This window comes from Cnephaeus nilssonii, assembly GCF_951640355.1.
Source record: "Cnephaeus nilssonii genome assembly, chromosome: 20".
Lineage (NCBI taxonomy): Eukaryota > Metazoa > Chordata > Mammalia > Chiroptera > Vespertilionidae > Cnephaeus > Cnephaeus nilssonii.
The window spans coordinates 29,003,570-29,029,790 of NC_137091.1; the positions used below are offsets into that span (position 1 = coordinate 29,003,570).

Below are 26,221 nucleotides of genomic sequence, written 5' to 3' on the forward strand. Positions count from 1 at the left end.
GAACTTACTGGCACATGTAAATTAGAGGTACAATGGGACCAGGGGTTCAACATCATCATTGTCATCCTCTCTCTTGGTCTCTCTCATCTCTCAGTTCTGTTTGTCTGCATGTTGGCCACATTCACTTCTATTTCCATGCAAAGGACTTTGAGCTTCCATTCTACTCAGTTAGTGACAGAGAAAATAGAGAACTCTCTCACAGCAACTGTATAAAAATCCCAAGGAACAATTCTGATTGGGCCTGCTTGAATAACATGTCCACCCCTTAAGCCAATCACTGTAGCCAAGGAATCCGCTACTATGGTTGGCTAGACATGGGTCATGTGCCCACACTTGTGAATGGGGCCTGTGAGGTTCAACAGAAGCTTTTGGAAAGGGCTTTGGGGAGTAATAATTCCCTAAAGGAAGGTACAGCAAATGCTGTTGGTGTTCCATGCATATCCCTCAGGGCTTACTTCTCCAACTGCCCATATCTGCAGCTCTGGGTGGAGGGCTTTATCCCAGATTCACAGAACATGCTCTGCCTACTGGCCCAGCAGGCAGGAAGTGCGGGCTGGTTAGCCCCGTGAGCAGCTGTCAGCCAGAAAGGATGTATACACTGAGTGGCCAGATTATTATGCTTATGATCACTGAACAAATAATAATCTGGCCACTCAGTGTATATCCTATATAATAAAAGGCTAATATGCAAATTGTCCCCTCAACCAGGAGTTTGACCAGCACGCAGGCTGGCCAACCGCCCATGTCCCCTCCCCCTGGCCAGGCTGGCCAGACCCCACCCATGCACGAATTCATGCAGATATACTGAGTGGCCAGATTATTATGTGTTCAGGAATCATAATAATCTGGCCACTCAGTGTATGTACCCTATCAGGCTCTAGGAGGATGTTATACACAGGGAACTCTATTTCCCAGAGTTATTATAAAGCTCCAACCACCCTCAGAATCGGCTGGCTTTATCTGTGCTGCTAGGACCCCTTCCCTTCACTGTCTTCTCTTCCCAGTCATTATATCCTGGACTTTCCAAATTAACTACTTTAACTTGAATTCTAGCCTCAGCGTCTGTTTCTGGCGGAGCCCGGGCTGGAGGGGGGGCATTGGTAGGGACAGGGTTATTACTTTACAAGAAGGACAAAAACAAGATTTGTCTCCCACGGCCCTGCCCCTTCATTCACGGGCTCATCTGTGGTATCTTGGGTCGGGTGTCTGAGATGCAGCCCCTGAGGCCTGGATTCTCTGGCAGCGCTTGATGGAGGAGAGCTCGCCCTCTCCCTTGAGGAAAGGTAGACCTTGAGACTCTGATATGGGCAGGCCTGGGCCGCAGGCTGTCCTCAGCGGGAGGGGGCTGACACCTTCCAGGCCTTCTAGGGTAGGAGGGCCACTAGTCACAGGGGGCGGGGATTCGGCAGTTTGTGGATTACAGGTTATAGGCTCTTCCTGGACTCAAGCTGCTGCTTCCCTCCTCAGGGCCTTCCATCTTGGCCTGGGATCCCCTTTCCTCTCTCATCTGCCTGCTGATCTCCCACTTATCCTTTCAAACACAGCTCAAACACGGCCCCAATAGTTATATGTCCTGAGCAGATAAGCTTTATCCGAAGGGTGCCAGGAAGGTTTAGTGCTTGAGAAGAATTTCAGTTCCTAGAATTTACCATGGTACTAGAATAAAAGAGAATTCTAAATCTCTGGGAAACCGGAGATGAGTGTGTGACTGGCATGGCAGCGAGCCAGTATCAGGCACTTACTGCAGCGCCCCAGGCACCACGCTAACCCCTCTCCAGGCAATAGCTCACTGCATCCCCCTTGGGGGTAGGCTCTATTGCACACCACATTTCACAGAGGAGGAAAGCAAGGCACACAGAGGCTAGGTGATTTGCCCAAGGTCACACAGCCAGTCCATGGCAGAAGTAAGTGTTGAATTCAGACCACTTACACCATGTGTCATTACCGAGTTCTGTACTGAATGAATGATGGAGTGAATGTGACCAGCAAAACCAAAATAACGCAAGATCCAGAGAGGAAAGCTCTGTGAGTCAGGTCAGGCCATTCAAGCCAATCCCTGCCGTGGGGGAGAGAAACGGAAGGATCGGCAGTTCAAAGGCTCTGGTTGCCCATGGTGGAGAAGGTGCCCAAGATGGGCACCCCCTCCGTGAAGCAGATTCCCAGGGACCCAGTGTTCCTTCCTCCCCGGGGCCCCCACAGCCAAGGGCCAGCCTCCCCCTCCCCCTTATCTCACCATATTGCAATTGCGTGTTCACGTGTCTGTCTCTCCCACTTCAGATGCGGGGCCAGGTTTCACTCCGCCCTTTTTGGCCAGAACTTGTTTGCCCAGCTTTGAAACAATTCATTTTTCTTGAATAAAGGAGAGAGGCAGGATTTGAGACTCGAGGAGCCCTGGTGAGAGCACGACCAGACCCCCACTCCAGGAGGCAGCGAAGCAAGAAGCCAGTTATTGGCACGAGGTCAGAGCAGGACCAGCAGCTCAACTGACAAGGTACTGACCAGGCACTTGCTCTTTCCCCTAAGGAGGGGCAGACCTGGGCCTGGAGTCTGAGCTTCCCCGGGAACAAGGGGTCCCAGCATCCAGGGTTGTGGGCGCCAAGCGGATCGTAGGGGAACTCGGAGGGGGTAACGTCGAAGGGGAGATTGTGAATTCTGAAAGGAAGTGTCTGGGAGTGCTGCCTGTTGCCCTGTTCCTAGAATCTCACAGGTTCTTCTGGGCTCTGTGGGAAAGTGTGCTGTGATCGATTAGCTATGTCTGTCATGGATATAGGATTGGAAATGGGGGTATGAATATTATGTGTTAACCATGCTAGGTAGCAGGGCTATGGGAGAAGGGAGTAAGGCAGATTACTAGTAATAATAGCAGCTAATGTCTCTTAAGCACTTACACTGTGCTAGGCACCATGTTAAATGCTTTCTCCTCTCTATTTCATTTAATTCTCAAACTAACTCTAGGAGATAAGTGCTGTTTTTGTCCCTTGTTTAGAAGGTCAGCTACATGGGGGCCATGATTTCATTTATCTGTGTTGCTTAGTGCCGTGTCCCCAGCACCTGGCACAGGGCAGGCACTCAATTAAGTATTTGCTGTTGAATGGACTAACTCCCAATTTTACAGATGAGGAAACCGAGGCCCAAAGAGGTAAGTCACTTGCTCACGGCCATGCAGCTAGTAAGTGCGGCCGCTAGCACATGTGGCTATTGAGGGTTCGAAATGTGGTTTGGGAGACTGAAAAACTGAGTTTTTAATTTTAGGTCACCTTAACTAATCGGAATTGAAACGGCCACATCGCTGGTGGTGACCATTTGGTACAGCGCAGTTCTGGAGCCTGAGGGCTTGACTATCCTAGGCTGACACGAAACGCGGGATTCAGAGAACACACAGCCCAGGTTCTCCGCAGAGACATTTCCAGGGATAATTCCATGGGGGAGGGCAGGAGGCGTAGGCAATGCGTGACTCCTCAAGCAATTGCATTAGTGCTCTCCCAGCCACAACAATTCTGGGAAGGCTTTTATTCATCTCATCTAGCCTTACACATAAGAGGTTGGAAGGTTCCAGAGGAGGACAGGTTTACCTGCTGGCCTTGGACCCCAGCCAAATTTGCAACTTTGAAACCCCAAGCACTTCATTTCAACAGTTGGCAAAGGGAGAAGCACGTGGTCGGCCTGGCATGCCTGGTCGGCCCGGTGATGCCAACTTAGGGACCTCGGCTCTAAGGGATGAGCAGTTCTGACCCAACAGGCCTTAAGACAGAGACAGCTTCAGATCACACCATGCCGCACAGAGAGCCTCCTGTACAGCCTGCACCTGGCGCCTGCTTCTCCTCTCTTCTTCTCGGAGCCTGTCTGGGGGGCTGGTATCTTCCTTTCCCTCCAGTCACATGATCTTGAGAAAGATCTTGTGCCTGAAGCTGATGAGGGGGCTAAGGTGTAAATGACAAAAAGTGTCCATTTCCAAACGGTTTCTATTGTAACAGGAAGCAAAGGCTTAAGCCCAAAGCCAGCTCTTTAATTGGAAGAGGGTCAGGCAGCATCAGCACCGAGTTCACATCGAGTTCATATTTATGGGGCTTTATGTACCAGGAACTGTCAGAAATGCCATCCTGTATTAAGTCATTCAGCCCTCTGTCGACACCATGAGAAAGGAACAAGTGTGCCCCACTTGGAGATGGGGAAACTGAGGCACAACAAAGCTACATAGTTGGTCTAGTTCCGTGGCCGGCAAACGGCGGCTCGCGAGCCACATGTGGCTCTTTGGCCCCTTGAGTTGTGGCTCTTCCACAAAATACCACGGCCTGGGCGAGTCTATTTTGAAGAAGTGGCGTTGGAAGAAGTTTCAGTTTAAAAAATGTGGCTCTCCAAAGAAATTTCAATCGTTGAACTGTTGATCTTTGGCTCTGTTGACTAATGAGTTTGCCGACCACTGGTCTAGTTCATACAGTTGGGGAATAGCCAGGCCAGGGCCCAAATCCAGACAGTGCTGGGGAGAAAAGGATTGGGGGAGGAAGAAGGAGGAATCAGCAAGTGCCAATTGAGGGAGGCATTTGTTCTTTCATTTGAGATTAGGGACCCAAGGACGGGGGCCCAGACTCCCACTGTCACTCTGTCCATTGTCTGGTCTGATACTCCCAAGGCAACTGTTGCGTCTTGTCTTCTGGTCTAAACAGTTACAAACTGACAAGAACGAACGGGCCAAGAATTCCGCTCACGGACATGATACCGATTAGCCTCTAGGCCCGCTCATGTTTTTTGTGTGTGGGGTGTTTTTTTTTCCTTTTTTTCTGCTGTGCTGCAATTTTTCTAGATTACTCAGCCTTTGGGAGGGGAGCTGGGCCAAGGACAACGTTTGGTGAGAAGAACAGAGTGTTTAAAGAACAGGCCCCACCGCCTCCTCCCTCCCGCCTCCTCCGGGAGACTGGGACCCCGGAAACTCCCTGGGGAGGGAAGGGTGCAGCTGCAAGTAGCAGTTCTCACGATCCCGCCTCTGTTGGTCACGGGAGCGTGGCTAGCAGCTTGCTGACATCTCTCCTTGACACCTTAGTACCAGCTGCCACCTCCTGGGTACCAGGCGTGTCAGAGCCAACTCGATGGCCAGCTGCTACTCCTGGGCACCAGGCAGGTCAGAGCCAACTCGATGGCCTGAAGGAAAAGCAGCGTGCAGCCCTTCGGTGAACCTTCCAGCATGCTAGTTCACTGGCTAGCTGTTTGGGTGCTGGCATACAATGGCCTGGGTCCTCATGCTGGTTGCTGCACTTATCAGCTGTATGATATTTGATGTGCCATTCAATCGTTCTAAACCTCAATTTCCTTATCTGTAAAATGGGGATCATAGCATGGACCCCTTAGGTTACGGGGAGGATTCCACGGGTGATCAAGTGAGTATTTGCACGTGGCCTGTGCATTACCCACGATTAATCTAGATCTAGCTTGCCTAGACATTCCTCCCCTCTACCCCCCCCCACCCCCTCACCCCCCGTTTTTTGTGCCATTCTGTGTGTCCAGATGACATGTTTTCTTTACAAGGGTGTGACATTTGTTTTTGAACTGAGGTACTGAGAATGGAAATAACATGAGCCTCAAGTATTCCTCTTTGGTGACAGTTCCAGTTGCACCATCTAGGCTCACGGCGACACAGGGCCCTACACTCAGAAAGGCCCCGCACTTGGGGTTGACCGCCCTGTGACTGTTGATTTAAAATCGGTCGTGATTCTCTCTTCTGAATTTGTGTTGTGTAAGCAAAACCCAACGGGATAATAGAGCATGGAGCCTCGCGTCATCTGGGATCCCACCTCTCCTCACCCGCGTCACCCCCCCCCTGCCTTTCCAGGATGGTTCTTGGCCACTCACACCTTTGCCCCTGTCCAGAGATCAGTGCCTCCCAGAGCGGGCCTGGACACAGGTGCAGGGAGGCTTGGGGCTGGGTCCCAGGTGCCTGTGAGGGGCTGTGTGAGTTCCACAAGGCCCCATGCCCAAGGGAGCCTGACAAGAAGCAGCAAATGAAATGCACCATGACGGGCTGAGAGAGACTGGAGAACAAAGGAAAAAGCTCTTCTCCTGCTTACTGAGCAAGGGGGCCCGTTTTCATTTCGTACCGGACCCTGAAAATTATGTAGCTGGCCCTGGTTCCACCTGCTGGCGCCTGGATCTCAGAAGTGAGTGCTAAGCCACTGTCAGGGGGACGACCATAGCCTTTGGTGGGAGGGAGGTCAGAGCCTCACAAGTGTGTATTCCTCTGACCCAGCACCTCCACTTCGCCACCAGACGTATGCAAAGGCACATGGGTACGACCATTCACCTGGCATCATTTATCATATGAAACCGGCCAGATGCCCAACAATGAGGGAGGATGAATGCATAACCCAAATCCAGGGATCAGATGCACTATTACAATCATATTGTAGAACAGAACTTATTGATCTGAGAAAAACTCATATGTGCAAAAGGCGGGGGGGGGGGGGGGGGGGGCGGAGCAGTACCCAAAAGCCTGCACTGCATGACTTCATTGTCACAGATGCATGGAGAATATATGAAAATAAGCATGGGGGAAATACTGGGACGACTGACGCTTAAATGCTGACAGCTGTTCTCCTCAGGTGGCTGTTTCTTTTCGCTTTTGAACGTGCCTGCTTTCCAAGTTCTCTGCACGGAGCATGCAGCCCTGTTATCATTGCACAGAGGCACGGCAGTGCAGAGAGCAAGGTCGGGCTGGCAGCCTGTGGAGCCAACTGCCTGGGTTCGAAGCCCAGCCCTGCTCCTTAGAAGCTCTGCGACCTTGGGCAAGTGGTTTAACTTCTCTGGACCTCAGTTTCCCCATCTGCAAGCAGAGAAAGTAATGTTACCTCCCTCAAAGGGTCAAGGAGATTCCATGGGTTAACAGGTGCAGGGAGCTGAGAGCAGTCTAGCACGTGGAGCTGAGAGCAGCCTAGGGCAGCGGTCGGCAAACTGCAGCTCGTGAGCCGCGGTTTGCCGCTCCGTTGACTAATGAGTTTGCCGACCACTGGTCTAGGGAGCTGTATGTAGTAGTTGTTCATGGAAGTGGTGTTACAGTATATAAGGGGGAAATATGAAGAGACAACAAAATTGACAATTATTATTTCTGGATGGTGCAAATGTGGGTGGTTTATTTTCCCTTTTGGACTTTTCTGTATTTCTCAAGTTAAGCATGCATTACTTTTATAATTTGAGAGAACATGCTAATTAAAGAAAAGAAAGTGAAAGGGTGGTTCACTAAGTGGTGTTGGGGAGAACAGGATGAAGTTGGGTTAGCCAAACCTGCATGTTTTCCAGGTCAAGGTCACGTGTGGCTTCCTGAGCTTGTCCCAGGCCCTTCCCGCAGGCTTCCCCCAAGGTTGTGCATTTTCTCCTGCATAAAGAGCCAACATCTGAGAGATGACACCAAGGCCAAGCTAGAGGCTCTTAAAATATCTATAACTTAATCTCTCTAAAAAGATATAGATAAATCCATATATACAGAGTGATCCACACATATATATATATCCATATTTATATTTATCTATTGCTAGAGAACCTTCAACTCTAACTATAAAAAAAAGAATACCTCCCACACACAGCACTCTGACTATAACTCTAACACAGGACCAAGCATAATTTGCTCGTTGTTTGCCTCCTTCCCTAAGATCCCGGAAAGTGTCTTCTTTCTATCCTTGGCACCTACCACAGTGCCTGACACATAGCAGGAGTTCCCTCTAAGTCTGTTGAGTGAATTAATAAATGAAGGAGTGCATGAATTTGTGTAATGGCAGAGATGTGTGTGTCAAGATACAGGCATAGAGCAAGATGTGGGATTTGCTTTGTTTAGGGTAGAGAGGGGTCAAGGAAGGGTCGAAAATGGGTAAGTAAGGCTTCAGAGTACAGGCGATGCCTGAATAAAGTATTGAAGGGTGAATGTGTGTTTGTCCCCATAGAAAAGGGGAGAGAGCTGGGGACAGCAATCCAGGCAGTGACAACATCATTTAAAAGATCCTCTAGGTCCGTGGTCGGCAAACTGCGGCTTGCGAGCCACATGTGGCTCTTTGGCCCCTTGAATGTGGCTCTTCCACAAAATACCACGGCCAGAGTCTATTTTGAAGAAGTGGCGTTAGAAGAAGTTTAAGTTTTAAAAATTTGGCTCTCCAAAGAAATTTCAATCGTTGCACTGTTGATATTTGGCTCTGTTGACTAATGAGTTTGCCGACCACTGCTCTAGGTGATTCCAGGGCTAGTTTTATCCTCACTCCCTTTCATTTAAAAAAAATTTTTTTCCTATACTTTTGTTTCTGAACAAATAATGATATTTAATATAAACCCTAGTTGTCAAAAGTAAAAAAAAAAATCCCATAACTTTAACACTTTTCAGAGAGATGCAGGCTGTGGATGGGCAATGGACTGAACTAGGAATAGGAAGGCCAAGGAGACCAGAGCAGGATATCTGTCTCACCGACCCCATTCACCGAGGAGGACACTGAGGCTCGGAGGCAGAGCTCACTCAGAAGAAGGCGATGGAACTTAACCTGTGCCGCTCTGCCCCTCTTGTAGCCTAGAGACACACAGTCCTTCCCTCACTGCACAAATCCTTGTTGCATCCTTGCTTAGCACCAGAAGTGATCCATCCACACCCAACCCAGAAGGCAGCTTCCGTGAGTGGTGCTATGGAGATATGGAGAGGGAGGCGACAGAGCCAGCCTAGCCTGGCGGGGGGGGGGGGGGGGGGGGGCGGGGAGGGGGCACAAAGTACCTCGCTGGAACCATCCATGGAAGGGGCTAAGTGGAGTGCTGTGTCTAGAACAGAAGGGACAAAGAAAGGCCTTGGGGATGTACCTGGCCGTGCTGACTCCCAGCCCTTATTTTTCCTTCTTTTCTGACACGTCTTCAGTGGCTGCATCTAGCCATGCTTTATGCAGCCCTGAAAGATGCTCTAGATCCCTTCAGGAGAAGACAGGGAATAGAAAAATAGGAAGAGAGAGAGGTTTTTTATTTGGTTTGGTTTTGTTAAAGTTTTATTGAAATACTAGAGGCCTGATGCACGAAATTCATGCAAACATAGGCCTTCCTTCCCTGGCTGCCCGCACCGGCTTCCCTCTGGCACCTGGACCCAGGCTTCCCTCACAGCCCCGGCTTCATCAGGAAGGACGTCCGGTCTAATTAGCATATTACGCTTTTATTATTATAGATAAGTCACATATAACACTCACCCTTTTAAACTGTATAATTGAGTGGCTTTTAGTATGTTCAGAGTTGTATGATCATCAATAAATACTAATTTCAGAACATCTTCTTCATCCCCAAAAGAAATCCCTTATTCTTTAACAGCCACACACACATCCATAACCCCCTCTCCTTCGCGCCCCCCCCCCCCCCAGCCCCTGGCAACCACTAATCTACTTTCTGTGTCTCTATGGATTTGCCTGTTCCAGACCTCTCATACACATGGAATCATACACATGTGTCCTTTTGCATCTGGCTTCTTTCATTAGGATAGGTTCAAGGTTCATCTTTCTGTAGCAGGACAGGTTGATTGGTGATGGTTAGACCCATTCATTCCATAAATAGTCACTGAGTGCCTACTGTGTACCAGCCCTGGGGGCTAAGCCAGAGACCCTGCCCTGGAGGGTTTCCACTGGCTGGAGGGGGCGGGGGGGGGTGCGGCGACAATAAGCGAATGAAAAAGAACATGATTTAAAATATTAGACGCTAAAGTGAAGTGTAAAGCTGGAAGCGAAGAGAGAGGGGATGTGGCTATGTAGAACATGTGGAAGGGCAGGGAAGGCTTCACCCTGGGATGAACGCAGGGGACTTTCCAGCCAAGACTGAGACGAGGTGAGAGCAAAGATGCCCTCGCGGTGCCCCTCCAGCCCTCAGCGCCTGGGCACCGTCACGTCCCCAGGGGACCTCGCCTTGCCCGTCCACGCCGTGTGCCCGCGCCTGGCACAGTGCGTGACACCTACCAGGCATTTCGCGCGGCCGTGGCGGCCCCGCGCGCCCCCCGCGCCCCAGGCGCAGGCCCCGCCTCGGCGCCGCTGAGCCCACCCCCTCCCGCCGCCGCCATTGGCCGCGCGCGCCTCCGCCCTCGGCCTCGCACTTCCTGGCGGAGCCATGGCTGCGCACCGGGCCGGCCCCGGGGCTGCGGAGCCCGCGCCCCGCCGCCCCGCCCGCCCGGCACCCCCGCCGGGAGCCCCCGCGCCGCGCCCGTAGCGCCTCCAGGTGGCCTCCGGCCCGGACCGCCGCGCGCCGCCGTCGGGGGGCGGGGGCGGGCCTGCCTGGGAGGACCCCGGCCCGGCCAGCGCCGCCCCGCCCGGCCCCCGCGGCGCCCCTTTGTGCCGGGGCAGGTGTGCGGCGGAGCGGGCAGGGGCGCCGCCCGCCAAGGTGGGACCGGAGCCGCCTGGGCGGCCGGCCCGCGGCCCAGGTGAGTGTCCCCGCGTCCCGCCGGGGGCGCCGGTCCGGGTGGCGTCCCGGCTCCGCCTCCTCTGCCTCCTCCGCCTCCTCGCAGCCGGCTCGAGCCTGCCGGGGCGGCCGTTGTGCCGGCAGTTCCGCCGGGGGTGCCGGGTCCGAGCGAGCGACAGCAGCGTCCCCCGGAGACCCTGCGGGCGACGGTGAGTGCTGGCGGGCAGCCGTGTACCTCTCCACGACGCGTGTTTGCCCGAGCGCTGAGGTCGAGCAGGTTCTGGGTCGAAACCCGGGGAAGAAGCTCGGAGAAGAGGCTCCCTGGGGACCCTCCGGTCCGGACGTGGCCGCGGTTCCCGTGTTTACGAAGACCCTGTAAGCGTCCTGTCCATGCGGATGGAAGCACGGAGGCAGCAGACACCCAACACTTGTAGAAATCGGCCCCGAGCCTCTTGCCCGGAGACAAAAGGGAACCTACACAAGGGGAAACTCTCTAGAAATCTTGGCCTAGAAAAGAAAGCTTTTCTCACTCATGGCACTCGGAGCCTCGGATTGCCGCCTGGAGGGGGTGGCGAGAGGGACCTGCCGCTTCCTGTGGTGTGACCTTGGGTGAGCCCCTCCTCCACGGGAGCCTAAGTGTCAGAAGCGATGGTGCCACCTGCCTCGGGTGAAGGAGAAACAAGGAAGTCAGGGGTGTGCAGTAGGCACTGCATGAATGTGCTTTCCTTCCCCTCCCTCTCAGAGTCCTCCAGCTGCTGAGGACCCCCCGGGAAGGTCAGGGGTGGGTACAGATGGTCATTGTCACAAAGTTGCTAATTTGTCAAATTGTCCCTTCCTCCCTCCCGGGAGCGGGACAGCGTGGACTGTGCCTGAAGTTATTCCTCCCTTGGGGATACTGGAGCCCCCTCTGCATGTCCCAGATTGTCTTGAAACAGTGCTGACTTCTTGTTATATTGTGTGTGTTTTTTATTAGCAAGGACTGTTTTGTTCAGTAGGTAACAAATTGACTCTTTTTAACTCGGCAGGAAAAAGAATTCTTCCTTAAACCCTCAGTCCCAGCATGTAACTTGTACCCCATGTTGCTGGCTCAGCCCCTCCTCTGCTTCCCCTGCCACCCCCCCCTCCCCCAAGTCTCCCAGAGGCTGGCTCTGTGCTGTCAGTGAGTCGCTTGGCATTTCAAAGCTGGAAGAAACCTCAGTGTCACCTGCTAAACAGGCCCATTTCATAGACAAGACCCTGAGGTCTGGAGAGATTAACATGCTCCATGCTCGTTTATCCTGAATGTTCCAGGCAGGGCAAAGGCCCAGCAGGTTTCTCCTGCCCGCGGGCTTTTTTCTTGTCTCTTTTCTAATTTTTATGGCCAGGTGGAATAACCTAGGGGTTAAGTGCACGGAAGGCACTGTGGGTTGGAATCCCAACTCGGCCAGCTTCTTCCTGTGTGACGCTGTCTAGTTACTTCCCCTGCTGCTATCGGTTTCCTCCTCCACTAACTGAGGATAATAATAGTGCTGGCCTCATGGGGTTGTGGTGGGGATTAAATCAGGAAAGCACTTAAACCAGTACCTGTGTCTGGAACATGCTTTATATATGGCAGTCTTCACTGCACCACATCCTCAGCTTCATCACGGTATTTTAGAAGTGTGACACTCATAGACTGGGTCGCATTCAGCAGAGCATCACAAGCAAGGGCTCAGGTTTGGTTCCCAGCCATTTACCAGCCACGTGGCCTTGAACTCAGTATCCTCATCTGTAAAATGGGATATGTGACATAAAGCCTGGCCACAGAAAGCTTTTCTCGCTCATGGCACACGGAGCCTCGGATTGCCGCCTGGATTGGTGGCGAGAGGGACCTGCCGCTTCCTGTGGTGTGACCTTGGGTGAGTCCCTCCTCCCCAGGAGCCTAAGTGTCAGAAGTGATGGTGCCACCTGCCTCGGGGGTGAAGGAGAAACGGGGTTAAATGACACAGCACAGGGAAAGAAATCCCGTCGCTTGGTTCCAGGGTCATCAGGCTCTGAAATAACTCTTGTCACTATAACCTTATTCTAGCCAAAAGGCTTATCTATGTGAGATCAAGCATCAAAAGGTAGGTGTTTGTAGGAGGTGGTTTAGCTAAAAGACATGGTGTCAGATTTTAGATGCCAAAGGAACACTTGCTAAATGTGTCCTAACAACCTGATTTTTTTTCCACTCACAGCATGAGTTCTCTGTAGTACACTGCTTTCCCTCCCTCTGTCCTCTGTGTGACTGCTGTCACCGTTGTTGTCATTGCTGTGGTCGAGCAGAGCCTGCAATGAATGAATGACCTGGAGTCATCACTGCCCCTGTGTGCTCAGAAACCCTGTTCTTGTTGTAGGACTGTGACCGCTCTTATGATGGAGGGAAGCCGGCTGACGAGAGTGTCTCGACCCTACAAGATCAGCGAATCTTCAAAGGTCTGTGAATGGTCGCTCACCACCTGTGCAAATTGCCTAGGAAGTGTGATGCTTTTCTGATGAGCTCATTCTTATTGTATAGACTGGGTTTCTAGTGGTAGGTAGTGGTGTTAATCTCCTTAGAGGTAGCACAGGCCAGGAGTGGAAGAATCATAAAATCAGAGAGCTGGGAGGGTGAGGTATGGGGAGAGACACAACTCAACTCATCTATTCTGCACCTCAACCCTGACATGGGTGGGTCAGGATAAAAGCCATGGGATTGCCATTCCCCACCTGGGGGCTCGAAAACTCCAAGGACAAGTCCATTGAGAAACCAGCACCGACCTTGTAGTGGGGGCAGCACATTGCAGACCTGGATGTTAAGAGCCCAGGGTCTTCCCCCGACATGACTTCCTGGGGCCGTAGGAGTGAGGAAGAGTGGCTCCCCAGGGCTGGGCTACCAACCTGGGTCACACTGGGTGTATCAAAACCACCCTGGGAGAAGGTGAGGGTGTCCCATTAGAAATGCATGTCTGGCCCCACCTCGTGCCTGCTCAGTTAAACCCTGAGAGCTGGACCTGGCAATCTGTGCCTTCATCCAACTCCTCCAGGGCCTGGGAGCAGCCCTCTCCCCACGGCGGCATAAGTCAGGATTGGGGGCCTGGTTTTCAGGACAGTCCCCACTTCCGCCTGCCGCTTTGTACACGTCAGTACCACCCTCTTTTCTTTAAAAGTGGCCCTTTTGGGAGATTCAAGTTTATGGTTACCTTAGATCATTTTCAGTGAGGCCAAGATTTTCCCCAAGGGGGTGGGATTGGTTTTTGGGGGGTATGGAAAGACTCACTCTTTTTATGATTAAAGCACAGCTGTGCATATAGTACACGCATGGACAAACAGAATGTATGTGGTGTTCACAATTTCATGGGGAATATTAGGGAAAAAATCTTAAAAGAAGATTGAAAAAAAAAAAAGAAGATTGAGGAAAGACCACATTAGATAAAGGGAGTTGTGGAAAGACCCTGGATTTGAGGAAAAAAATGAGAGAAAGCGGTTCCACAGATGTGCATACAAGAAAGCGGGGTTGTCATTTCCAGGAGAGCTCTGTCTCCTGAGAAACGGTTTCCTATTTCCTTTTGCGTGTCCTGGGAAGGCTTGCCAAGCCTGGCTTTATCTGCTGTGAAAACCCAGGAAGGTCTCCCTGCTGTCTCAAAGGGGCTTTGTTTCAGAGCTTGGCTGAGGACACAGTGCCACTTTCTAAGTTTGATAGCGCTGGAAATCGCTCTCGCTGGAAGCCAGACTCCGAGTTGGTTTCTTTCTGAATCAAAGCTTTTAGGAGTAGGGTTCTCTACCCCTTCCTTGCTTGATTGCATTTATAACAGAAATGCTATAAGTGTACCTTGATTTTCTAGACATTAACACACCCATGTAGCCTGTACCCAGATTTAAGAAAAGAAAAAAAAAAAAAAATTACCAAACCTCTTCAGTCCCTACATTGCCACTCTCCGGACTTCCACCCCTGCAGGTGTGCCTGCCCTTGAACTTGATGTAAATGAACCAGAGGGCAGGTGCTCTTGTTGTGCCTGGCTCCTTGCACTCAGCGTTACGCAGCTGAGATTCTCGTGCAGCTGGTGTGTGCAGAGGTAGATGGTTCCTTCCCAGCACAGTGGAGTCTCCTATCGTGTGACCACCGCTGTTCATTTAGCTATTCTAAAATGTGTTGGTCCATGTTGATGCTGCATTCTTCTATTATGAAAATACCCCAGACCTGCTGCGTCTGTCCAGTGGGAGCTCCCAGGTCCCTGTGTTTCTCCACCCACCTTGCCTGGCCTCTGATAAAAGCACTGACATGGAAAACAGAGGAATAACCGGAGTTAATATAATAACCATCAGAGAATGCTGGAGGTCGGGGCTTCGAAATCATACAAAATGCTGCAAGTCTGTCACTGATGTCCCTTTAAAACTGGGGAGTCATGTTGTCTGCTCTTTGAAAGTTCTGTCTGCGGCCACACCGAAATCACCAGGTGCAGAATGAAATGCGCCTGCTTAGCACGGAGACCCGGTTTTAGGAGCAGCGCCGCCCTCTTCCCTGCCCTGGCTCCCCGCAGCAGATGGTGCCCCTCGGCAGCTGTCATCCGGGCTTCCCCCCATCCCCGCCCCTTGGAGCTGTTTCCCTTTTCACTCAGCAGCGTGGGGTCATGTGTGCCCCAACTGAAGTGTAGAGTCTCAGCAGCCTCCTCAGCTTAGAGACGACCAGGGGCCCAGGGTGGGCAGACAGCCCACCTGATGCCCCTCACTCCCTTCTCTTGGGACACCGAGCCTTTGCTATTACAGGGGAGCCTGCTGCTGCCATGCTTTATAATTTCCCTCCTTCAGTCCACACCTGAGAGGGGCCCCAAGCCAGTGTGTGTTGGAGCCCAGACCATCCCTGCTTAATTAGAAGCCAAAACCAGGCCAGCCTGGCCCTCTGCTACTAAGCAGGATACACAGAGCTATCCGTGTATGGGACCCAGGAGGAGCCGTCCTGGAACATGAGAGCAGTGAGTCTGGCTCTCTCAACTTGAATGGGAAGGAAGCTTTCGCCTGGTGTCCTCATCAGAATGCGAGGCCGCTGTCTGTGCCTGTGATGTAGGTGGAGCGCTTGATGTTGGAATTATCCAGGCAAGGCCAACAGGCAGGACCACGGGGAAATAAGGGACCTCAGTTACAAGGGTGTTAGAGGCAGTAAGGAGCAGATTTGGAGGCAGGGGAAGAAATGAAAGCCACTGCTGTAGCATACATGTTGACAAGAACCTGTAAGAATTCGGGGACCTGGAAGCCAGTCACACGGCTGCTCACATCTGAGCCCTCAGTCCATCTTCCTCTTCTCCTTTTCTCACTTTCCCCTTTTCAGGCTTAGTGCCCAGCCAGCCCCTTTCCTCAGTCGCCCTCAAATCGACGAACTCCCTAGTTGATGTTTCTGAAGGCCTGTTGTTCCCATATTGAATGTTCTTGTTGTTTTTATAGTGATGAAATAAGCAAGCGTGCAGTATCCTGAACGCCCAAAGCATAATTAGTTCTCCAAGGATTTAGAAACTGTTGTCCAGGTCTGACATAGTTTTGTATCCTCAAAAGCACATGGCAGGCATATAGCACGGAATAAGTGTCTGCCGATCTGAATCTATGGAATGGATTCCTATTCATTATTCACATTAATTGATTTGTTCATTGTAGTGTAGCATGGTGATTACAGGTCTGGGCTCTGGAATCAGACCTACCTTCAAATCTCAGCTCTGCCGCAATCACAGTGGGGCTTTGGGCCAGTTTCTCAGTCTCTCTGGCCTTAGTTGTTCTCATCTGGAAAATGGGGATTATAATAGACGTTCTCTTGGAGGGTTTTCATGATGCTCGAATGAGAGTGCATGTCAAGTGCACGGCACAGTGCAGGGTACACGTAAGCCCCCAGAAAAAGACGGCGTCTCTGCATTTCACCTTCAGTGCATCTCTTTCAACCCTGGCAGTGGCTGGGGAAGCCATGTTTCTGGAATGAGGGTCTCCAGAGCACTTAGTTTGGATCGCTAGAAATGGGGGTCTCTGTAGCATCGCCACGTGCCTTTCTAAGACACAGAGAAAGCTGTCTTCCCCGGCTCAGAGCCTCAGTGGGGATTGCTAATCACAGCAGCTTCCCTCGGCCAGGCTTTTTGCCCTGACACCCCCGCCCCTCGGCCACCTGAGTGGTGAGTATCCTCATCCTCACGTGTGAGATGAGGACATGGAGGCTCAGAGCCTCCTCGTGGCCCAACCAAGATCGCATCGCTAGTAAGTGGCAGAGCTGGATGCAAACCTCGATTCTGTTTGACCTTAGAGTCTGCGTCCGAAGCCACTTCTCTATCCTGACAGGACAGCATTTTTCAAATCTACTATGTGCCCCTGAGCCACAGGAAGGAAGGGAGGGAAGCAAAAAAGAAACCTTTTAGGAATTTTATTTATAAAGAAGGAAAAGAGAGGTAAGAGGAAGAGAGGAAAGAAGGAAGGAAGATTGATTTTAGGAATTTTATTTACAAAGAAGAAGGAAGATATATCCGATACACATAAACACCCTCGTTTCCTGCAATGCACTGTATTTTGTTTCCCAGTCTCCTTCAGTCCACTGTATTTATTTGTTAATCCTCACCTGAGGATATGTTTTCCCATTGATTTTTAGAAAGAGGAGAAGGGAGTGGGGGAAAGACAGAGAAGAGAGAGAGAAGCATCTATTGGTTGCCTCCCACACATGTTGACTTGGGCTGGGGATCAAGCCTGCAACCCTGGTATATGCCCTTGACCTGAATCGAACCTGTGACCCTTCAGTCCATGGGTCAATGCTCTAACCACTGAGCAGCTGGCTATTCCACTGTATTTAACATGCTGGTTGTGTCCCACTAGATTGACTCCTGCAGCAGTGAGGGGGCAGGTTGGCGCGCTTCCCCTCTCTGGGCCCGGGTTCGAGCCCCTGACATGTGCTCTCCCACAGGTGTACCGCTGGTCTGAGCACTCGACCACAGTGCTACAGCGGCTGAACGAGCAGCGCCTGCGTGGCCTCTTCTGTGACATCGTCCTGGTGGCCGACGAGCAGCGCGTGCCAGCCCACCGCAACCTGCTGGCCGTGTGCAGCGACTACTTCAACTCCATGTTCACCCTGGGCATGCGTGAGGCCTTCCAGAAGGAGGTGGAGCTGATTGGTGCCTCCTACATCGGCCTCAAGGCCGTGGTGGACTTCTTGTACGGCGGGGAGCTGGCCCTGGATGGTGGCAACATCGACTACATCCTGGAGACGGCCCACCTGCTGCAGATCTGGACTGTGGTGGATTTCTGCTGCGAGTACCTGGAGCAGGAGGTGAGCGAGGACAACTACCTGTACCTGCAGGAGCTGGCCTCCATCTACAGCCTCAAGCGGCTGGATGCCTTCATCGACGGCTTCATCCTGAGCCACTTCGGCACACTGTCCTTCACCCCTGACTTCCTGCAGAACATCTCCATGCAGAAGCTCTGCGTGTACCTGAGCAGCAGCGAGGTGCAGCGGGAATGCGAGCACGACCTGCTGCAGGCCGCCCTGCAGTGGCTGACGCAGCAGCCGGAGCGCGAGGCCCACGCCTACCAGGTGCTGGAGCACATCCACTTCCCGCTCATCCCCAAGAACGACCTGCTGCACCGCGTCAAGCCGGCCGTGTGCTCGCTGCTGCCCCGGGAGGCCAACTGCGAGGGCTTCATCGAGGAGGCTGTGCGCTACCACAACAGCCTGGCGGCCCAGCCGGTCATGCAGACCAAGCGCACGGCGCTCCGCACCAACGAGGAGCGCCTGCTGTTCGTGGGCGGCGAGGTCTCCGAGCGGTGTCTGGAGCTCAGTGATGACACCTGCTACCTGGACGCCAAGAGCGAGCAGTGGGTCAAGGAGACACCCCTGCCGGCCCGACGGAGCCATCACTGTGTTGCTGTGCTGGGGGGGTTCATCTTCATCGCTGGCGGCAGCTTCTCGAGGGACAATGGAGGGGACGCAGCGTCCAATCTTCTTTATAGGTATGACCCCCGCTGTAAACAGTGGATCAAGGTGAGATTAAAGCCAGATTCTTTCTTTACTCTTGAGGACTTTTGCTCTCTCTTAACCTAACCTTGACTGCCCCTCCCTTCTTTCTGGCCTTGACCCGTTCCTGCTTCTGAAGCAGGTGTGATGATAAAGTGACGAGCCACCTAATTCCCACCCTCCCCTGTGCCTGCACCTGGTTGGGGGAGTGAGGGCTGACCTGCAGGGTCAGTCTAGAACTTCCTGCACCTAGAAACGCTCTAGGTCTGTGCTTTTCTCATGTAGTAGCCACCTGCTCTGTGTGGCCGCTGAGCTCTTGAAATGTAGCCGGTGGGACCGAAGGACTGAATTTTGTATTTGATTTCACTTTCATTTACATTTGTGTGTAAATGGCCACACGAGGTTAGTGGCTACCCCATTGGCTATCGCCGGGCTAGAGATTTGACCCGTAGTTCAAACCTCCCTCCCGTGGCTCAGAGTCCCGGCCACGCTCCTCTTTGGGAAAGGTGTGGAGCTGGTCTGAGGAGGCCGTGAAGGCTCACGTCTCTGGCAGATACGGCGGCCACTTCTGGGAAGAGCGTGGGTCTTGGCGTCAGACCTGAGTTCACATCCCCATCTGGCTAAGTTGTAGCTGGGAATTTCAGACTGGTCCCTTGCCTTGTCCAAATTTCAGCTTCTTCCTCTGGACATGGGTGGGAGAAGGGCATTGACCTTCCAGGTTCAGGGGTTGTATGTAGCTCATGTTGATTGGCCAGTGCCTGACGGAGGGGGAAAAGTGTTCCTTTCCCCCCACAAACACCTCTCCAGACCACATCCATGACGGTCGGCCTCAGTCTTTATCCTCAGACCTCAGTGGCTCTCCTTAACGTGGTGTTGTTTTGAGCTCAAATCTCAGAATGGACTCTGCTGACCTTTTGACTTTATTCTCCAAAATCTAAAACCACCCACCACGGTGGAAGCGCTGACACTCGAAAGAGGCTCCCGGCTTTGGAGCCCGTCCTCCAAAGCTTGGTGCCGGTGGCAGCCCGAACCATGGTCTCCTGCAGGACTGTGTTGACTTGTGTGTTCTGCTTGGATTATTTTAAAAAAAAAAAAAAAAGTTGGGTCTTTTGCTTTTCAATTTCCTGTTGAGTTCTACTTTCTGCCTGTTAACACAATGGCAATCAGCATTCATTAAAAACCTACCTGAAGGGTTGGCAAGAGGAAAGATGAATGTTTACTTTAAGAAATCACTAAATCAGCAATGATGAACTGTGTGCCCTCAGAATTCAAGTACAATTCAAGGCGGGCCATGTGGCCAAACAAGTTTGGGGAGCTGTGTTCTCCAAACCCCTTTTGGGGATTCGCAATGTCTCAAGGGTCCTTGGGGACGGAGAAGTCCCTCCGAAAGGACCCTTCTTTCTTTAAGTTTAACTCCCTTCCGCCAAACTCACATGGCCACTGCCTCCCTCTCTGGGCTGTGTTCCACAGAACCCCGTTGGGAAGTGGTGCTCGATGTTGATGCTGTCCAGGGTTTGGGGAAGGGAAGGTACAGGTGTCTCGCCTCCGCAGGTGGCCTCCATGAACCAGCGCCGCGTGGACTTCTACCTTGCCTCCATCGAAGACATGCTGGTGGCCGTCGGTGGCCGGAATGAGAATGGAGCCCTCTCTTCAGTAGAGACTTACAGTCCCAAGACCGACGCCTGGTCCTACGTGGCCGGCTTGCCAAGGTAGTTGGGGGTTTTGTGCGAACTCTTCGAACGTGACGACTTTTGGGTTACAGTTCAGTTCACCTCACTTTCTGGATTTTAAGGCTTCTAATTCCAGGAAAAGTCTCCTGGCTTGTAAATAACAGAGAGTAGACCATGAGAGGCAGAGGGTGAGTCAGGGCTCCTGTTTAGGCTGACCTCGTACAAGTGTCAGCTCTGCCGTTAAGACAAAAGATCCCTCAGTTTCTGAGTCTCTTCACTACCTGAGTTTCAGTGGATAGGCACCCACCATTACAGACCCACACAGAGTAGTGTCCCTGCCCTGAGGTCCCTTGTGCTCCACTGCTTCATCCCTGTCCCCTGCCTCCGAACTGCTGGCCACCACTGGCATTTCCTGTCTCCCTAGTGTTGACTTTTCAGGACCTTATGGGTGGAGTTGTACTTCACTTCATTCCCCGTTTGCTCTATAACTTAATCAGGTACATGTGTGTGCCTCAGTAGCATGCTGTTGCTGTTTCCAGCCCTTACGAGAAGGAAAGCAGTCTTGTGATGATGCCCATTTCTCAGGTGGGGAAATGGAGCGGGGGCAGAGCTGGGAATTCTCGCCCAGGCAGTCTGACTGCACCGCTGTCTGTTTACTTCCTGTGCGGTGACAGCTGCCATCTCTAAGGAGTTCACGGGGTGCCCGCTCCCTGCATTGGCCCCTCAAATCCTCACAAGCCCCTCACAAGACGACAGGTTGTCCCCGTTTTGTGAGGAAAAGACTGCAGCCTCGGCTCCTGGAGGCCCCGCCCAGGACAGTACTGAGCTCCCTCCCTGTCTCCGTCCACCCCTCCACAGGTTCACCTATGGCCACGCAGGCACCATCTACAAAGACTTCGTGTACATCTCGGGGGGCCACGACTACCAGATCGGCCCCTACCGCAAGAACCTGCTGTGCTACGACCACCGGACGGACGTGTGGGAGGAGCGCCGGCCCATGACCACCGCGCGCGGCTGGCACAGCATGTGCAGCCTGGAGGACCGCATCTACTCCATCGGGGGCAGCGACGACAGCGTGGAGTCCATGGAGCGCTTCGACGTGCTGGGCGTGGAGGCCTACAGCCCGCAGTGCAACCAGTGGACCCGCGTGGCCCCGCTGCTGCACGCCAACAGCGAGTCCGGCGTGGCCGTGTGGGAGGGCCGCATTTACATCCTGGGCGGCTACAGCTGGGAGAACACGGCCTTCTCCAAGACGGTCCAGGTGTATGACCGCGAGAAGGACAAGTGGAGCAAAGGCACCGACCTGCCCAAGGCCATCGCCGGCGTGTCCGCCTGCGTCTGCGCCCTGAAGCCACGACTGGAGGACAAGAAGAAGAAGGGCAAGGCCAAGAGGCACCAGGACCGGGGCCAGTGACCCCGCCGTGCCTGCTGGGACCTGGTCCCCACCGCCACCTCCCAGAGTGTCTGTAGACCAGCAGCGACTTCATAGAACCCTGGAACCATTATGTATCCCTTAGCAGCTTTTTTTTACTTTTATGATTCTTAGTATTTCTATAATATCACCGTAATCGATTAAATATTCTACGTAACTTTACATATTATCTTGCTTGAGTAATTAAACCTCGGCCCAGACAGGAACTATCCCCTTATGTCTATACAGGGCTTCTCTCCACATTACCAGTTTTGGGGGATCCTGCAAGCACCCCCCTGAGAGTAGCGAGGGCAGGGGTTACGTAGAAATGTTTGCAGCGAAACTAGAGGCTTCGGTGGAACATTTCAGATCCTCCAGCCCTGAGCCTCCCCAAACCTGGCGGAGCTTTTTAAAATGCAGATTCCTGGACCCCGCCTCAGAATGACTGCATCTAAAACTACCAGGCGTGGTGAAGGGAGTGGCTGGAAACTATTTAACCAGTTCCTGGAGTGACTGAGCATCAGCCCCATTAGGGAATCACTGGCAGGGTCAAGTGCATTTGTTTTTATGAGTGGGGACACGGGGACCTGGAGAGGGTGAGAGAGTGACCCGGGCTCACCAGGTCAGCTAGGGGCACCTGGACTTCTCACCCGGGAGGTATCCCCCTTAGGATTTTCTTATCAAGTGACTGTTGTTTCTGCATACTCGGTTTTCCTGGTTAGTAATCTTCCTGAATTCTAAAAGGGTTTAAGTAATCGGGGAAGAAGGGAAAACAAGGCCTGAAGCTCTTTATAAACATTATTCTACAATTTGTGCTTTTTTTTTTTTTTTTTTTTAGCTTTCTCTTTTTCCTGGCACCCACTGTTTCTGATGTACTGAGCCCCCCAATCTACATTTATTTCTCAGGAAAGAAAAAGGCAGCACCCTAGAATTTAGCATTGTTCTCTGACTCCATCTCCTAGAAGCATTTCTTGAAAGCTTTTACACGAGTGAGTGCACGTTAACCCCTCAGAAGGTTGTTGAGTGTCTCACCAACTCAAGCGACAGGCCCTGGTCCCAGCCACCGGCTGCTAAGTAGTTTTGTGCTGCTGGGCAAATTCTTTAATAAGTCGTGAGCTGTTTCGTTTCCTCATTCATTAAGCAACAGGGTTAGAGGAAATAATGGCTAGGCTTCTCCCAGGGGTGAAGCTCTTTCCGTCTGTATAAGCTATTAAAATATTCAGCACCTCCTTTTGAGATCTGTGACCACCCTGCACTGATTTCTGCAGTTACTAGAGCATCAAGAGTCTGTGCCCTTTAAGAAGAGTTTGGAACTACTGTCCCAAGACACTGTGTAACACTAAGTATGATGGGAGGAAAGGAATGTGATCAGTTTTAATCATGGGCCAAAGGAGGCATTAATGATCTATACCTTGGCAGAGATGAGAAAATTTCAAGATGCATTGGTAGCATTGATATTAGAATAAGAATCTCAATTAACTTTATTTTATTTTTTTCTCTTTACTGCACTTCCTTTCTTTCAAGGTTTTCCATGATTTTTATAGCAACCAGGAGAGCTGTGAGTGGGCGTTTAAAGCTTCATTACCCAAATCATGGCCCTCTATTGCTAGTTGGGAAAGCAGTCTGCATAGTTAGCTAGTTTCTTGTATATGTGAGTCTCTAGAGGCTTACACACTGTTGAGAAGTTCTGCAAGGCGTACAAACAAACCAAAAAACTACACTTACTGTGGCTTGACAACCCTTCTGGGTATTAAAGGCTCTGAGAAGTCCTGCATTAACTTAACCTTCCATCAACCAGCATCTCCAAACTTCATTGAGCCTGGAACCCTTTTTTGTCTCATACCCAGTCTCAGCCCTCCACGAAACATATTTTGCAGAACTTTTACAAACCTTGGGATAGCTTAGCCCCTCCCTTTTCCAGGAAAGGGCTCATTGCTCGAAGACCCTTTAGGAGGCACAGAATCTATGGTCTGTTCTCCCTTGCTCAGCCCAAGTCAAAGAGGTGGTCAACCAGAACCCAAGGGCAGGAGGGGAAGAGCTCATAGACTATTTGTGCCTTGGGAGACAGATGACTTTGACCTTGGGAGTGGCCAGCCATCAGTTTGTAGCCTAAGCCAGCTGTTTTATTTTTGACCGCCAGGACGTGTCCCAGAATGCAGGCCTCTGGCCTCTGTTCTGACTTGTGCCTTGGTCTTCCAATGTCCTGCACCTCATATTGTGTGATATCTCTCCTCCCGCTATGAAGGCACTTTGCAATCCACACGGCTTAGAAGCTAATATGGAGGTGGAGGGGACATTTCTTTAAAGGTAGACTTGATAAGTAAGTGTCCTCTTGTGAACCAACTTCAAATAATTGGTGGTGGCTCCACGTATACTAAGAAAGTTCCTTGGGGTCAATGGCGGGGCCAGCATGGTTTTCGCTGTCCATGTTTCAAGGTGGAAATCACCGCTGTGCAGTCCAACTAAGAATGGAAGGAAATGGCTTTAACTCCGTTTGGCAGGGGGCCATTTGAACTGCAAAATCTTGAAGGCGTCGTTTCCAACCAAAGTGACAATTCTTGCAGGCTGCCATCTTGAGACGAAAACAGCAACGTTTGCCACTTGTGTCAACAAATGGTCAGTGCTTCCGGCGGAACTGTGAGAGTATCTGGATCGTTTGTTTTCATCTTTCAAAACAAGTATGGTGGGCTTTTATTCAGATTTTGTTGTTTGTTTTGTTTTCCCTCATTTTTAAAGAACTAGAGTTTTAACTGTATATTCGTTGTAGGTTTTGAGTTTGATCCTCATCCCAGTTGGAACGTGTTTGCCTAAGACACAAATGGAATAATGGGAGGGGATAGCTGGAGAAACCCTTGTTCCTTAGAGTGGTCTTTCTGCTGCCGAAGCTGTACAGAGACTCTCTCAGCAACCTGCTTGTATGGATGGCTCAATCAGTATTTTTAACATTCTGCTACGTTAGCTAGACTACCAGGTGGGACTTCCAGATTTTGCTCTGTACAGGAAACCCATGTGTGTATTATATTCTGAATGTCCCTCCCCTCGCCCCTGACTGACTGGTGACCTGACCTCATGATGACTTAGTAGAAACCCCAGAAGCCAACCCTAAGAGGTGTTCGGTTTGGGGTGGAGACCCAAATGCCAGAAGGGGGTGGAGTCCCTCCCCTGAGGTCCAGGGTCTCCCTCTGTGAGTTCAGGTGAGTTTGCCTGTGGTTCAAAGTCCCTGGCTCCAAGTCTGGGAGTGAATAACCTTTTGGTGGTTTGAGCGATGCGGGTTGGGAGAGGACCCCCCCCCACACACACACACACACAAACACCCCCATATAGAGCTACCAGCTTGTCTCTACCCTGGTCCTCCATGGCATGTGGCTTGGCCAGCTCCAGCCCAAGCAGTACCTCACAGGCCTTTTAGCTCTTGGAGTTTCTCGCTGGAATCTCAGACCGCTGGTCCCTAACCTGGAGAGGCAGTTCCAGCATGGCCTGGCCATCCTCGCTGTCTCTGCAGATTCTGAGTGTCTTCAGAGGGAAGGAAGGGGGCAGTGTCCTGGCCTCCAGGACAAACGTCTGGAGCATAGGGCCGCTCCACAGGTACGTGGAGATCCTGCAGAGTGCATCTGCCACGCCTGGCAGTTTTTAATGTTTTTTGAAATGTTTTGATACTTTTTGATACCATTTGCTAATAACCGTTTTGTAGGTTGCCTGCCGGGGTTTTCCACCTCACCCCCTGACCCCCACCCCCTTGCCCTTGCACTAGACAGCAGATGTCCCGTAGTCGGTGCCAGGATATTGCCCGCCTCATGTGGCTTTGTCTTGGATCTTGCTGTCCCCCGTGGCTGTGGTCTGATACAACTCTTGAATTTTGTAAGGTCACACATGGCCAATGAATATGAACCATGACTGTCTTGGGCCCCCACCTGAACAAGAGGGCACGGTTAGCCAAGAGGACACTCACTCCCTTAAGACGTCCCCTACTCCTTCCAAAGCTCCTACCTCAGCAGTGTGCACAGAGTTGAAAAGATACCTGAGGACAGATCCATAGATCACCTTTCTCATACGGGTTATTTCTCAACCCAGGGCATGGCTGGGGTCCTGATCCACTCTCATCCACCCATTCTTTTAAAGAAATTTTAGCATGAAATCCGCGAAATCTGTAACAGTGAACCGTCGTGCACTTTATGGAATTATTGCCCTCAGCATTGGAGGGAGTTCATTTCTTTGTGGGTTTGTTTTTGTGTTTTTAACATGGGTAGAGTTTGTGGCTTCTGATGATGTTTTGGGGATCTCAAGAAGTTGTCTTTTGGTTGCCTTAGCTAACAGAGTTGAGTGAATGTACAAATTGGGTGGGCAGCAGGGAAAACCCCTTGCCGGTGAGTTCTTTGAGAAAAAGAAAACCCTTTCAAAGTTACTGGAGGCCATCTTTACAGGTTTCCTTGAAATTGAAGGACAAATAAAGTCCTTTGGAATCAATCGAAGTTAATCATTACCATCAGCCTTCTGTCAAAATTAGTAAGATATTTGACAATTAAGTAATTCATTGGGTATGTTCTGGCTACTAATGCTATCAAAATCTGTAATCATGTGCTTGTTTTTTAATTTGCTGCTTTTGTATTTGTAATTTGATGACACTCAAAGCTTTTCTGTGTCTTATTTCTTTATAATTAATTTCCTGCACATTGATTTTTTTTTCTTTAATTCCATGCAGAGTATTCATTTCTCAAAACACATTAAAATGATTTGCCTGCTAGGATATGGCTTATTTTATAATTGCATTCGTAGTCTTGTGTGGTTATTGTAATGTTCTTTAGTCCTATTTTCTCT

The 26,221-nt window shown here is 51.3% G+C and overlaps 1 protein-coding gene across 3 annotated transcripts; it reads left to right on the forward strand.

Moving 5' to 3' along the window:
* The first annotated feature begins 10,140 nt into the window (after positions 1–10,140).
* On the forward strand, positions 10,141–26,179 carry KLHL36 (kelch like family member 36). Of its 3 annotated transcripts, none has more exons than XM_079799421.1 (5): positions 10,141–10,399; positions 12,732–12,810; positions 17,279–18,352; positions 19,877–20,034; positions 20,854–26,179. In XM_079799421.1, the coding sequence occupies exons 2-5, from the start codon at positions 12,748–12,750 to the stop codon at positions 21,407–21,409; spliced, it is 1,851 nt and encodes a 616-aa protein (XP_079655547.1). In that variant the 5' UTR covers positions 10,141–10,399; positions 12,732–12,747; the 3' UTR covers positions 21,410–26,179. The 3 variants fall into 3 exon arrangements, with proteins under 3 accessions (XP_079655547.1, XP_079655546.1, XP_079655545.1); XM_079799420.1 differs by having other exon boundaries at positions 10,142–10,586; XM_079799419.1 differs by lacking the exon at positions 10,141–10,399 and having other exon boundaries at positions 10,625–12,810.
* The last annotated feature ends 42 nt before the right edge of the window (positions 26,180–26,221 follow it).